This window comes from Trifolium pratense, linkage group LG6 (genome assembly GCF_020283565.1).
Source record: "Trifolium pratense cultivar HEN17-A07 linkage group LG6, ARS_RC_1.1, whole genome shotgun sequence".
Taxonomy (NCBI): Eukaryota; Viridiplantae; Streptophyta; class Magnoliopsida; order Fabales; family Fabaceae; genus Trifolium; species Trifolium pratense.
The window spans coordinates 41,707,710-41,721,849 of NC_060064.1; the positions used below are offsets into that span (position 1 = coordinate 41,707,710).

The 14,140-nt window shown below is 36.2% G+C and overlaps 1 protein-coding gene across 2 annotated transcripts; it reads right to left on the reverse strand.

Moving 5' to 3' along the window:
- Positions 1-333: 333 nt before the first annotated feature.
- On the reverse strand, positions 334-13,804 carry LOC123888508 (phospholipase A(1) LCAT3). Of its 2 annotated transcripts, XR_006802140.1 has the most exons (12): positions 13,473-13,803; positions 13,156-13,247; positions 11,608-11,735; positions 11,161-11,296; positions 10,999-11,050; positions 10,675-10,775; positions 10,004-10,183; positions 3,392-3,549; positions 2,932-2,986; positions 2,764-2,817; positions 2,400-2,674; positions 832-918 (listed from the first exon to the last, which is right to left on the reverse strand). XR_006802140.1 is itself a non-coding variant. In XM_045937593.1 (11 exons), the coding sequence occupies exons 1-11, from the start codon at positions 13,684-13,686 to the stop codon at positions 739-741; spliced, it is 1,350 nt and encodes a 449-aa protein (XP_045793549.1). In that variant the 5' UTR covers positions 13,687-13,804; the 3' UTR covers positions 334-738. The 2 variants fall into 2 exon arrangements, 1 of the variants encoding a protein (XP_045793549.1); XM_045937593.1 differs by lacking the exon at positions 2,400-2,674 and having other exon boundaries at positions 334-918; positions 13,473-13,804.
- Positions 13,805-14,140: the final 336 nt, after the last annotated feature.

The window sequence follows — 14,140 nt, forward strand, 5'->3', positions numbered from 1 at the left end:
AACAATGATGAGTTTTTCCATAACAAAGGAGAACGGAGTTCAAATTTCCTAGCCATGTTAAACAACATTACCAGATAATCCAATATAGGACAAGTGAAGAATAGATTATTTTGTTGTTTCTAATTCACAATATGCAGAAGACACAAACATGTGAATATTTTCCCAAACATCCACTCTAAAGAAAATCCCTTTGAATTTTCCGAGAGAATTACCTTTTTTGCTGCTATGTAGAGGGAAAAGCTTTTCAACGACTCATTGAGTTGGAACGTGGAAGGTCGTAATATAAGAAATTTATGAAAAATGTTTTAAATAAGAAATGTAAAAAGACTACCATAATTTAGTGCTCATTTGAGTTTTTGAATTTCTTACTGTGAAAGTAGAGTTTACATTTGAACATGTTGAATCAAAGCAGATTGATAATAATGCTCAGATAAATTATCATAACAGTACATGCTGAGAACTAAGTCACCCAGCAGGTTTTCAAGATGTGAGAATAGATACATCTTGCCCCATGATCACCAAATATAGTACCCCCAATATTGAATTCTACAATACACAATGTATAATAAAATTACACGGTAACTGGTTGCACCAAACCATTTAATGCATATGCAGCTTAGGTGTTTCAATGTTTCTTGTATGTTTTCTAAAAAAGGATACCGTGGTAAAACACTTTCCTTTCATCAACGTGGAATACAAGCACATGGATATGACCCTCATTTTCAGAAATAAACAAATTTAGAGAACCATAGGGTTGATTGCATTCACATCTGCCACTTTTGATGTCATAGATTGCTTGCTAACAATTGGCTCGACACCCAACCACTTTTGAATAAGTTGAAATACAGTTTTATCTCGTAATAATCCACGGTGCTCAGCAGCAACTCCTACCCTTTCAATGGCGTCGAGTCCATCAGCCTGTGACATGAAAAGACAAAAGAACTCCTAAAATTAATATTATAAATTTGATATTGATATTGATCAAACGATACAGTGATAACATAAGGAATTATTATCATAAGATAAGTTTGGAACTACAAGATTAAGAAAACATTAGGTAGTTGAATTGAAACAATATCCATCTATCCGGCCTATATCCACAGGGCTGCAGAAAGCATCAATATTAAAAAGACAGCAAATAATTGCCTTGAAAAGCTTAACAACTCTTATAATCACATGATTACTTACTTTTAACATTATAATTTGGCATTATACCAAGTGCTAAGCAATTATGATAATATCAGCATGGATACAGTTAAGTATATGTACATGAAAAAGGATAGATATGCAAATAGTTGCAACTAAACTTCAGGTAGTTTTATCTAGTTGGTTAGTTAGTTAGTTTACAACTACTCTGTAACCGTCAAAACTGAACCTATAACTTATTTGACAATTCCTTGCCTTTCCTTTAACTAACTTAGAACTACTATATAAGCATTGATCCTCTTCAGATTTTGTAACTGATTTCATTTCAATCAAAGTCAGAAACTGAACTCAGTCAGAGTTCAGAAAATTCACTCAACGCTTTCTCTATGAAACATTCAAACTCAGTAGCTTAGAAATTCTAATAGGGTATCAGAAGTGCAGATCAGTCCTGCGGCCTCAACTGCAAACTCAACGCCACAAGCTAGGTAGCGCAACAGGCTACGCCTCCGCTCACCTCGCTTTCGTCGTCTTTTCCGGCAAACACAAACTCGTTTTCCACCATCTCTGAGAAATTAGATTCTGAAAACTAACAAACCGGTGATCAGAGCTCATAAACCACATCAATACCTTGTCAATCCAACATTCCTACCAAATTCGCTACACTTGAGGACGCAAGTCTGAATCGTGTTAGCGATGCATAAGACACATTGGAACTACGAGATCAAATTCTTCTAGCATGGCTTCAATATATGAAGCGTGACATGCTAACTCGCATTATTGGCTGCAAAACTGCGTGGTTACTCTGGGGTAAGATCCATGCTTATTTCCAGAGAGACACGCATGTGAAGCTTTGTCTGCTTCGCTCGGATCTAAGCAATACGCGCCTTGACAAATGCAAGAGCTTAGTTTCTGAGTTTCTTGTAAAAATCAACTCTCTGGTTGGTTAGATCAACGGTGAACCTATCTCTGCTCAAGAGCATCTAGATGTTATTCTTGAAGACCTTATTCAAGATTTCGAGTCAACAATCTCCATAATCAGTGATAAATTTGGATTTATAATTTGCCTACTCCAGCTCAGTCCAAATTTGATAGTCAACCTCAAGCTAACTACACTCACTCGAGTTCAGGTGCTTCTGTTTTTCTGGGTGCTAACCTTATTTCCTAGCGGGCTAAAAAGCAACCAGTCATTTTCAGATCAAGCACAAAAGCAGAATATCTGGCTACATCAGAACTACTCTGGATTTAATCCTTACCATCTGAATTGGGCACTAAGTTCACTACTCCCCTAGTCCACTGTGACAACATGAGCACTATTGCTCTAGCCCATAATCTTGAACTTCATGCTCGCACCAAGCATATGGTCTAAGACTTGTTCTTTGTACGGGAAAAGGTGCTCCAGAAGCAACTCTGAGTAGTGCACTTCTCTTCCTCCTTCCAAATTTGAGGAATGCCAAGTTCACTGTGAGGTCAGTTGATTCACCCACAGATGAGCTTGTGGAGGCATGAAAAAGGATAGATATGCAAATAGCTGCAACTAACCTTTAGTTAGTTGGTATCTAGTTACAGAAAGCTTAGAAATTCTAATAGTAAAATATACAGAAAGGTAAAAGTGAGCACCTTGGCCGATTCAACAGGAACTGATCCATCTCCATCAACATAAGAATATTGTGGCTGAAACCATAGAGAATATGTTTTATTCAATAACTAAAAAGCACCAAAGTTATTCAATAACTTTATTGTGGTCTTTATCATTGAAATATACTGTAAGAGATTTAAGTGGCTCACCAATGTCTGGCATATTTCAGATAAGTCGTCTATTGGAGATTTTTCCGAACCATAGCTGCATTAGGCATGGAAATCAGGACATGTCAGAAAAATATTGAAGAAACTTTTGCAAATCGAGAAGAGGATATTTCATCCAAATTCTCACGATAATGGAGCCAACGTATACCCCCCAAATGTCATTGATAAGATTATCCTTATTTACCGAGGATACGATTACCCTTCTTCCTTATATAAAAATTCTGAAGAAGAATTTTTTTTTTTTGAAATGTAATAAGAAACAAGACAAGTCCAGATAATCGAGAAAGTTCGCTAAGTAAAGTACTGATTGTTGATTATAAACATAAAAACTTAGATCAAAGCTGTCAGGTGGATGAACAGTGATCCAGTTTCCTTCCCATCTCTCAACCTAAATTAATTCCAAGCCATACTTGTTTTTTCCAATAGCAGTTTAATCACATACCAAACATCGAAAGGTGTGTCAAATGATGTTCCGTAAATGTTATAGAAGCTGACCCCGTCCGGTAGTTTAGAATTACTTATAACTTGACGAGTTCCAGTAGCCCATTTGAAGATAGCTAAATTAAAGGGCAGTGGTATTAATTTCCCATTATACTTTAGCTGCAAAAAGGAAAGGGAAAAAAAATAAGTCCTTGGTATAATATAGGGTAATGAAAAAATTACACATTATGTATTTTCTTTGTTTTAAGGTTTTCATAATTAACACATATCCTTTTATTGGCATTAGTTAAAGAAAAAACCAAAGTAGCTTAGTCTTACTAATAACAAGCAACAGCTTTCCCTTCCCTAATGCTAAATCCATGTGTGCCATTATTAAAAAAAGAAGTCCGTCAGCCAGTCAGTCAGTCACTTAAGCTACAAGTCTACAACCACTGTCCTGAGAACAGAAACAGGACAAGACCAAATCCAAGCTCAGATCAGTTCTTGTCTAATAACCATAATTGCTCATACGGATCATGACTGGTCAAAGACCTGCAAGCCTGCTAATTTTTAGAGAACCAGTCAAACCAACTACAACACCTAGGTGAGTCGATTCATTAACAAATCAGTCACACAAATCAGTCACACGGCGGCAGCTAATGTGCCATGTCAGACATGACTAGGAGTTGAAAACAGACATCTGACATGCAATGCCAAGGAATTGCCAACTGGTCCAAAATCCCTTACACAGGAGTATTAAACAGATATAGTTATTATTAGAATTTGAGAGGCCTATACTCAACCACAAAAGCTAGTTTGAGAGTTGAGGTTTGCACTACACTTATAAAGACTATCTTTGCCATATCTCTAGCCAATGTGGGACTTCTAACACACCCCCTCACGCCCAGCACTATTGGGCTTGGTGCGTGGAATCAACAACGGGTGGCCAAATATGGGAGGTCTCCACAACAAACAACAAATGGATCTAGGATAGGCTCTGATACCATATTATATTTTATATTGGGCCTGAAGCAGAGTTCAGGGCAATGGCACAAGGTATATGTGAATTACTATGGCTGAAAAGCATCTTGGAAGACTTGAGGATAAAGAGTGATGAACCAATGAAACTCTATTGTGATAATAAATCTGCTATTAGCATAGCTCATAATCCAGTGCAACATGATAGGACCAAACATATTGAAGTTGACCGACACTTCATCAAAGAAAAATTAGATAGTGGTCTAATTTGCACTCCATATGTCTCTTCCCAAGGCAACCTTGCAGATCTTCTAACTAAGGGGCTAAACGGCAATAACTTTGAAAGAATTGTTTCCAAGTTGGGAATGATAAATATTCTATTATTAGGAGTAATCTTCTATTAGTAATTTGTATTTGGCCCATGAGCCCATTAGGTTAGAATAGTCTATATAAACACATTAGTGATTGTAAATTATTCATAACTGAATTATATTTCAAGTTATGAATAATTTACAATCACTAATGTGTTTATATAGACTATTCTAACCTAATGGGCTCATGGGCCAAATACAAATTACTAATAGAAGATTACTCCTAATAATAGAATATTTACTATTTATTTACAACACTCCCCCTCAAGCTGGTGAATGAATATTTATCATTCCCAACTTGGAAACAATTCTTTCAAAGTTATTGCCGTTTAGCCCCTTAGTTAGAAGATCTGCAAGGTTGCCTTGGGAAGAGACATATGGAGTGCAAATTAGACCACTATCTAATTTTTCTTTGATGAAGTGTCGGTCAACTTCAATATGTTTGGTCCTATCATGTTGCACTGGATTATGAGTTATGCTAATAGCAGATTTATTATCACAATAGAGTTTCATTGGTTCATCACTCTTTATCCTCAAGTCTTCCAAGATGCTTTTCAGCCATAGTAATTCACATATACCTTGTGCCATTGCCCTGAACTCTGCTTCAGCACTAGATCTGGATACCACGCTTTGTTTTTTACTCTTCCAAGTCACAAGATTTCCACCTAAAAAAGTGCAATATCCTGTAGTTGATCTCCTATCCACAATTGACCCTGCATAGTCAGCATCAGTATATGCTTCAAGTCCCACACTTCCATTTCGTTCGAACAAAATTCCTCTACCTGGAGTTCCTTTCAAATATTGAACAATTCGGAGTGCAGCTTGTAGATGAATCTCCTTTGGTTGGTGCATGAATTGGCTGACCAAGCTTACAGCAAAAACAACATCAGGTCTAGTATGTGATAAATATATTAGTTTGCCGACCAATCTTTGATACATTTCCTTATTAACCGCAACATCTTCTTCTGCATTCCCCAACTTTATATTTGGATCAATTGGTGTACATGCAGGCTTGCATGCTGTCTTGCCAGTCTCTTGCAAAAGGTCGGTAATGTATTTTTGTTGAGATATGAAAATTCCTTTCTTAGAGTGAGCCACTTCTATTCCCAAAAAATACTTCAATTTTCCCAAGGTCTTAATCTCAAATTCCTTGGCTAAGTGTTGACTTAACATTTGCTGCTCCTCTTCATCATCGCCTGTTACGATAATGTCGTCCACATACACCAATAACACTGTGACTCCTCCTGACTTAGAGTGTTTAACAAATAAAGTATGGTCTCCTTGACTTTGTTTGAAGCCCAAACCAACCATAACTTTAGTGAATCTTCCAAACCAAGCTCGTGGTGATTGCTTTAGTCCATATAAAGCCTTTTTTAACTTACACACGGTGTTGGCAGCAATATCTTCACGATATCCAGGGGGTACATCCATGTAGATCTCTTCTTCAAGTTCTCCATGAAGGAAAGCATTTTTTACATCAAATTGCTGCAAGTTCCAATTGTAATTAGCTGCTAAAGATAATATCACCCTAACAGTATTCATTTTTGCAACTGGAGCAAATGTCTCAGAGTAATCTATTCCATAAGTCTGAGTGAACCCTTTGGCTACCAATCTTGCCTTGTACCTCTCAATAGATCCATCAGCCTTGTATTTTACAGTGTATACCCATTTGCACCCTACAGGTTTCTTTCCATTTGGTAGAGAGACCAATTCCCAAGTATTGTTCTTATCAAGTGCCTCCATTTCCAAATCCATGGCTTGTTTCCATTTCCTGTCAGACAATGCCTCAGACAAGGAAGTAGGTATTGTGGTAGTGTTTAGACTTGTGAGGAAGGCTTTATGGGTAGTTGATAATTGTTCAAAGCATAAGTAATTGGATAGAGGGTAAAGTGGCTTGTTGGTGCAGGTTCTAGTTTCTTTCCTATGGGCAATTGGGAGATGCGAGTCTTTAGAGTGTATTGGTGTTACTTCTCTTGATTTTGGTTTTTTATGTTTTATCGGGTTGGGTTCTTGTAAGGTTGAACTAGATTCTGGTACCTGAACAGGAGAAAATTCGGAAATTGAATCACTAGATTTTGAAGGGTCAAGGAAAGTTTCTTCATGTAATGTTGGATTGGATTCATGGATATGAGTAGATTCAGGAATGATATTCTTTTTCCTTGTGTATACTAAATTCTTCCCATATCTTACATCAACACCAACATTTCCATCTTTTTCGGAATCAATTTCAGTCTCAACATTGTCACCTCTAGTTTCAACATTTTTAGGATCAATTTCAGTCTCAACATTGTCACTTCTAGTTTCAGTCTCAACTTGTGGTCCGAGATTAAGGTCAGGAAGTATAAGAGACTCATCTTCCTTACTTGTGTTCTCCCCGTGAAGATGAGTTTGAGCGAAGTAACTTTCTTGTTCATGAAAGGTGACATCTCGAGAGACAAAGAATTTATTAGACGGTGGATGATAACATTTGTAACCCTTTTGGGTGGAAGAATACCCTATAAAGACACACTTTAAGGCTCTAGGATCAAGTTTCCCTCTACCATCACTATGGATATGGACGAACGACTTACACCCAAATATTCTAGGAATGAGATTACAAGAGGTGGACACATCAGGATAAAATGAGGATAGAACCTCCATAGGAGTTTTAGAGGCAAGGACACTAGAAGGTAAACGATTTATGAGATACGATGCGGTTAAAACCGCCTCTCCCCAATACTTCTTGGGAACCTTATTTTGGAATAATATAGCACGTGTTTGATCTAACAAATGCCTGTTTTTTCTCTCAGCAATCCCATTTTGTTGGGGTGTTTTGACAAAAGGAATTAAGTCCTTGATTGAAGTAATCTTTGGCATTATCAGACCTGACCCTCTTAATACTCACTCCAAACTGGTTTTTTACCAATGAGAAGAAATGTAGAAACACAGAGGTAACCTCGGACTTTTGTCTTAGTAAGTAGACCCATGTAACCCGAGTGCAATCATCGATGAAGGTTACAAACCATCGAGCACCCGATATATTTGGAACATTAGAAGGACCCCACACATCAGTATGAATTAAATAAAATGGAGAAGTACTCACTTTGTTACTGACCGGGAAAGAGGCACGTTTGTGTTTAGCAAGTTCACACACCTCACAACAAAGTGTATGTTTGGTTTCAATTCTGGAGCATCCAGAATTGATTCTGGACGTGTAGAATTGATTCTGATTTGTTTGGTTTCTCAAAAGTAGAATTGATTCTGCCTCCAGAATTGATTCTACTTGAAGCTAGAAATCGTAGCTTCTGATTCTAGAATTGATTTTTACACTCAAATTTTTTGTTCAACTCACTTTTTCATGAATATATCCAAACATAAACCACTTCAGCTTAAAATCAATTTTGGCCAGAATCAATTTTACAGAATCAATTCTGCCAAAATCAATTCTCTCCGCCGCAGAACCAAACACACGCAAAGACTCTCAACATCTAAATTTTTAAAAAAGGAAGGAAATATTTGTTTCATGACTCTAAATGAAGGATGACCAAGACGACGGTGGTATAGAAAGACCTTATCCCTGTTGGTCTTAATTGATTCCGAAAAAAGTGAGTTGTTGTTGTTGAGTGGATTTGGGGGGAGATTTTGGTTATCCAAGTAATAAAGACCATTCCATTCTCTCGCATTTCCAATTGTCCTCCCCGAATGCTTATCGTGAAAAACACAAGCATTGTCATAAAAAATAGCATTACATGATAGGTTTTTGGTGAGTTTTTGTATGGAAATTAGGCTAGTAGACAATTTGGGAATGTGAAGGACATTTCGTAGGATTATAGATGGACTTATTTGGATATCTCCTTGACCTGCTACAGTTAAAAGGGTACCATCTGCTGTGGATATTTTCTTGTTATTGAGACAAGGTGAATAAGTGGAAAATTGTGTGGGTAAGGGTGTCATGTGGTCAGTGGCTCCAGAATCCAGTATCCAATATTGGTTATAGGGTTTATCCGAAGCATTAAATCCAACAGAAAATTGAGACTTACCAAGAGAAAGTGGAAACGGAAACATACCTGAATATGCCAGAGAAGTTGTAACCGTTGTTGGTGTCTCCAATTCACTAAGAAAAGATTTCAACCTCTTTATTTCATCTTGGTTGAGTGGAACAAATCCTTTTTTTGACATATTGACCGTTGTCATGTGATTGTCTTAATAAGAAGAACAAAATAGAAAAAAATCCAAGTTTTTTTTTTTGAATGAACAGTGATGCACAGTACTGCTATGAACAGCACGTGCGTGAACAGTGTCGTGGATGAACAGTACGCGTGTGAACAGTGCCATGGATGAACAGTACCAGGTGAACAGTGATTTCGCAACTGTTTGCTGAAACTGCAATAAAGGCGGTAGTAACAAATCCTAATCCTGCAATGAAGGCAGTTAGGGTTTATGACCGCAATGAAGGCGGCTAGGGTTTATGCGGAAGCAAGGCCCTCAAAGAACGAGAGCTCTGATGCCATGTGAGAATTTGAGAGGCCTATACTCAACCACAAAAGCTAGCTTGAGAGTTGAGGTTTGCACTACACTTATAAAGACTATCTTTGTCATATCTCTAGCCAATGTGGGACTTCTAACAGTTATAGATAACCTTACTTCCCTTAAATGACATGTCAACTGTAGTCATAAATGAACAACTTTTATGCGAAATTTTTACAGCAAAATATTTTTTTGTCATAGAGAAAGGGAGAAATAAAAATTATGGAAGAATTAGTTTTATCCTCCAAACCACTGCCAAGGATACATGAGGGAAGATGACAGAAAACCTGAAGGCAAATAGTTGTCAACAACATCCAGAACATCAAAAAGGGAACAACCTTATCCCCAAAAACATTTAATGGTAAAGAGCCATTCTTATAAATGGTGACAAAAATGAAATAATATAATATTTTATTTAGTCATTGAATATAAAATTTTCAAATTATAATGACAAAAAATGATAACTAATTTTATTTTCTAAAACTTAATAATAACAAAAATTCCGTTATAAAACTGTCATATCTTCAAAGATTCGACAGAACTTCTATAAATTAATTATATATGAAAATTCACTAGGTTTTATATCATTTTATAATTTACTGATCTATTTTAATAATATTTATTATATCTGAATTATTGATTAATATCTATGGTAAACTTCAACAGAATACTTCATAGAATTGTAATCATGCAAGCAAAATCAAAGGTTAACATTTCAAAGCATATATGCCCACACATATTGCATTTATCAGACCTAAGAAAAAGTTCAAATAAAATACCTCATTGTTCCTCAGTGCTTCTTCAAATACAGAGATACTCTGGGTTGGTCCATAAGATTCCAAATTGATGTTAACATTTCCATCCTTATTATGCTTTCTCCAAACTTTAATTTCTGGGTGCTTTTTCCATTCATAATCCGGATTTGCCAACATCTCGTAGATTGATGGACATTCAACTAGCTAATGTGATAAGATTACCTCAATTAGTGGTTTCAAAATAAGTTAACACTGAGCATAAATATTGCAACCATTCTCAAAGGAATGAATTGAATGGTGACCAAGCTTTGCATCTCAATAACACGAGGACATGATCTGCAGACAACAGTGGATCACTGCTACAGGCTCCAGAGAGGTTCATCAGTGTGAAGCCTTCAATGACTTAGTCGGAAATTTCAAATAGGTTGTTGATGGGAGAAGACCCCCAGAGATATTCTGTCTTGTATGCAGTTCATATCCACTAGCTCCAACGGATTCATGCCTGGCCACGTCCAACTCATTCCGTTGAAGACGCAGTTAAATTGAGAACTAGATTGGTTGTTTCCTTGGCAATGATGCCTGATAAAAACTTTTGAAAGGGTGATTGAAAATATTTCTTGGCAAAAATATTGTTATTTATCCCCACATTCAATTAAGATAATGACAGGACAAATTAACCGAGTACAAGAATATACCAATTGATGAAAAGTCCACCTTGACACAAAAAAATAGCTTTCAAAGCCTTCTACAAATTCTAATCCAGTTAATAGAGTATCGTTGATGCACCCTGGAGCTCCTGTTCATGTGGAATTCATATTCAAGCATAGATATAGTTAAGACATCTATAAAATTGGAAAAAGCAGAGTATAAAGGAGAAGATGTTAAAGCCCTTTTACATTTCTGATTCACACAACAAAATTAAACGTTTCCCCACTATTCATATGTTAAATTTAAATGTGGTATGAACTTTGAACTTAGACCAATGAAAAGGAAAGCATATAAAAACAGAGCAAAATTACCTTGGAAAGGGCAAGCCAAGGCAATCCACTTATTCACATATCTAGAAAACACCTGCCAAGGAACAACATAAATAACCACCTGTTCAGCTTTAAGTTTCTTCCCTATACATTGCAGAAAGAGCACAAGTTTCGTAAGTAGTGATGTAGAAAAACTATGCTCACATCTCTGTGAAGTGACATGAAACACAAGATCAAAACCCCTCCCATGGAGTGTGAAATTATATTGACTTTTCTTCCACCAGAGGCTTTGTAAGCAGTTTCCAACTTGAGTTTAAGGCCATCCATTAACTTGTCCATCCTATATCAACCACAACAAAATAAGCACTTTAGAACCATTTTGGAACAAGTTTTCAATAAACACGTGTAAGAATAGAATGGTTGAAATGATGTTGCAATGAACACAAGTTCTCCAAATTATAGCCTCTTCTATAAGTTGAATACCTCCCATCTCAACATTTCCAAAAACTCTCGTTTAACTTATCTATAAACTATAACATCTAAAAATTTGTATGAATTACTACTTTCATAAGGTAGAAATTGACCCAACTAACTGGGATAATGTGTGAATCCACTCAGTTAACTTACTGAACTTTACAATAGCAACATTACCTATTGCTTTGTCTGAAATCATATCCGTATCCAAACAAAGTGGTTCCTTTGACGTATCCACATTCAACAAGCATGTCAATCATGTCATGAAAATGATACACCTCTGTCAAATGCACACATTTTACAAACTGCAGCCACAAGTAACAGAAAAGAAACATTTAATTTAAGCATAAGAAAAACCAAATTAAACAAAATCACAAATAATATTTTGACACAAATTTCGACAACTTAGATGTTTAACACAATTTAAATATGTATTTAATTCCGTTCAATTGTTGGTTAATGAATATATCAAAGTGCCGCAAAGTAGGGATGAAAAAGGTTGGGCCGAGCTAGGTTTTGCAAGGCGCCTGGGTCATTAAACCTCCATTGAACATAATTAACCATAACTTTGAATGTCATTAACAACGATTTTCAAGTGTTCGAACATACATGTTATCCGTTGACCATCCAAATTGTGTTCAAATATAAATAATTCTCAGGTATTCAAACATACATGTGACAAAATAACCATGTGACAAAATAACACTTAGGCTCTGTTTGGTAAGGCCACATAGTAGTTAATCCCGGATCCCGGAGCGGAGCGGCCAGCCCCAAAACTGGGATAGCGGCATCCCGGGGAGCGGGATGGCCGGGATGCCGCTATTATTTTTTATTTATTTATAAATTACATAAATAATACTATAAACATATAATTAATGTAAAATTAAACAAACATCTCAAAATCCATAAAACATTCATAAATTAAAAATTAAAAACACAAATCTCAAGTCTACAACACCTTCTTCATCTTTGTCAAAAAAAAAAAAAAAAAACACCTTCATTGTAAAGTAACTAAAAATTACCAACAAAAGTCAAGCAAAATAAATAAGCAAAAGTCAAGTCTCCAACACTTAGATTAATAAAGTAACTAAAAATTAAAACTCGAGTTCATCATCAAAGTCTAAGTCTAATTTTACCCTTACTAAAATGAGTGAGATTTCAAAAATGGCCTTTAAAACCCATGAAAACAAAATCTCGTCCTAACCCGGGATGGCAACCCGGGACCCGCTCCGCTCCGGTCCACTGGGAACCTGCTGGGATCCCACCGAGAAGCTTAGCTGCGCCGCTCCATCCCATCCCGTCCCGGCAGAACTCCGCTCCGCTCTGCTCCACCGGGATCCCACTGGGATCGCCCGGGATTGACTACCATGTAAGGCCATATTTTGAGCTTATAGCTTATAAGCTCATATGACCAAAAAAGACATGTTTGGTAAACGTTTTTCAAAAAGAGCTTATAGCTTATTTTTCAAACGCTATTTCAAGTAGCTTATGAACTTATAGCTTATAGTTTAATATTATTTTCTTCCAAGTTTACCCCTACCATCTTAATTGAAAAAAATTAAATATTAATTAAACATTTTTTTTATGTCATTTGATACTTATACTTATAAGCTGTTCAACCGCGCAAACACTACAAACCGCTATAAGCTAGTATTTTGAGGTCTATTATGGTTAATATAGATATATGATAGTATTTTTGAGGTGTATTATGGTTAATTTACTTACCCATGATGGATCTAAAATATCAATTGCATAGAGACCGTGATCATCGTCAGGAACAACAATATCAGATTTCTTGTCTAACGATTCGGTGTAACCTGTAAATTGATGTTAATTTAGTGTGAGAAATGAAATGCATGAATAATCAATCAAACTCTAAATTAGTATAGAGGCTGTTTGGATAAACAACTTATGTGTAGCTTTATAGCACAAGCGCACAAAGGTCAAATAAGTGAATCCAAACAGGCTTATACGGAAGAAAACATAAATAAAAATGGTATCTGTATATAGTAATAGTATGCACACATTATTATAGTAAGTACCTGTTTGGGGATTGTAAAGTGACCAAATCTTCTTTCGGAATTCTAAGTCAGCGAGGAAGATTCTGACCCAAACACGAGTTGTTAAACCGAATTTCTTGGGTTTGGAGTGGAGAATGGAGCCACCCATGCCCGAAACCAGTAGAAGCGGGTCACGATCCGCAGGTGGGTTTTCGGATCCTTCATAATCATCGCCAAAACACGGACACAAACCCATTAGTTAGTTGTGCCAACCAGACTCACTCACTCTACTTGACTGTTTGACGCTTCTTCTGCTGAGTGAACCTACTACTACCAAACTAAACGTATTTTTATAATTTCATTGTTACTACTTATTTTTATTTATTTATTATTATTATTATTATTATTATTATTATTATTATTATTGGTTGGTTAGGGTGGTTGGTGGAGTTCAAGTTGGTGATGATGATGATGATAGAAACGGAACTAGTGATTGATTTTGTTGTTTCTTTCTCTCATAGGCATCTTATACACATGTGCGGGGTGTGCGACGGTATTGGGCCTCAACTCAAGATTTTAAGGGCATCAACTTAAAATTTTGAGGACATATAATATTACTTATGTATTATTTATAGATTAATTTTTAGGCCCTAAAATAATAGTTATATATTGTTAATTTCATAAAATATCGTATGAGTATCAATAGATTA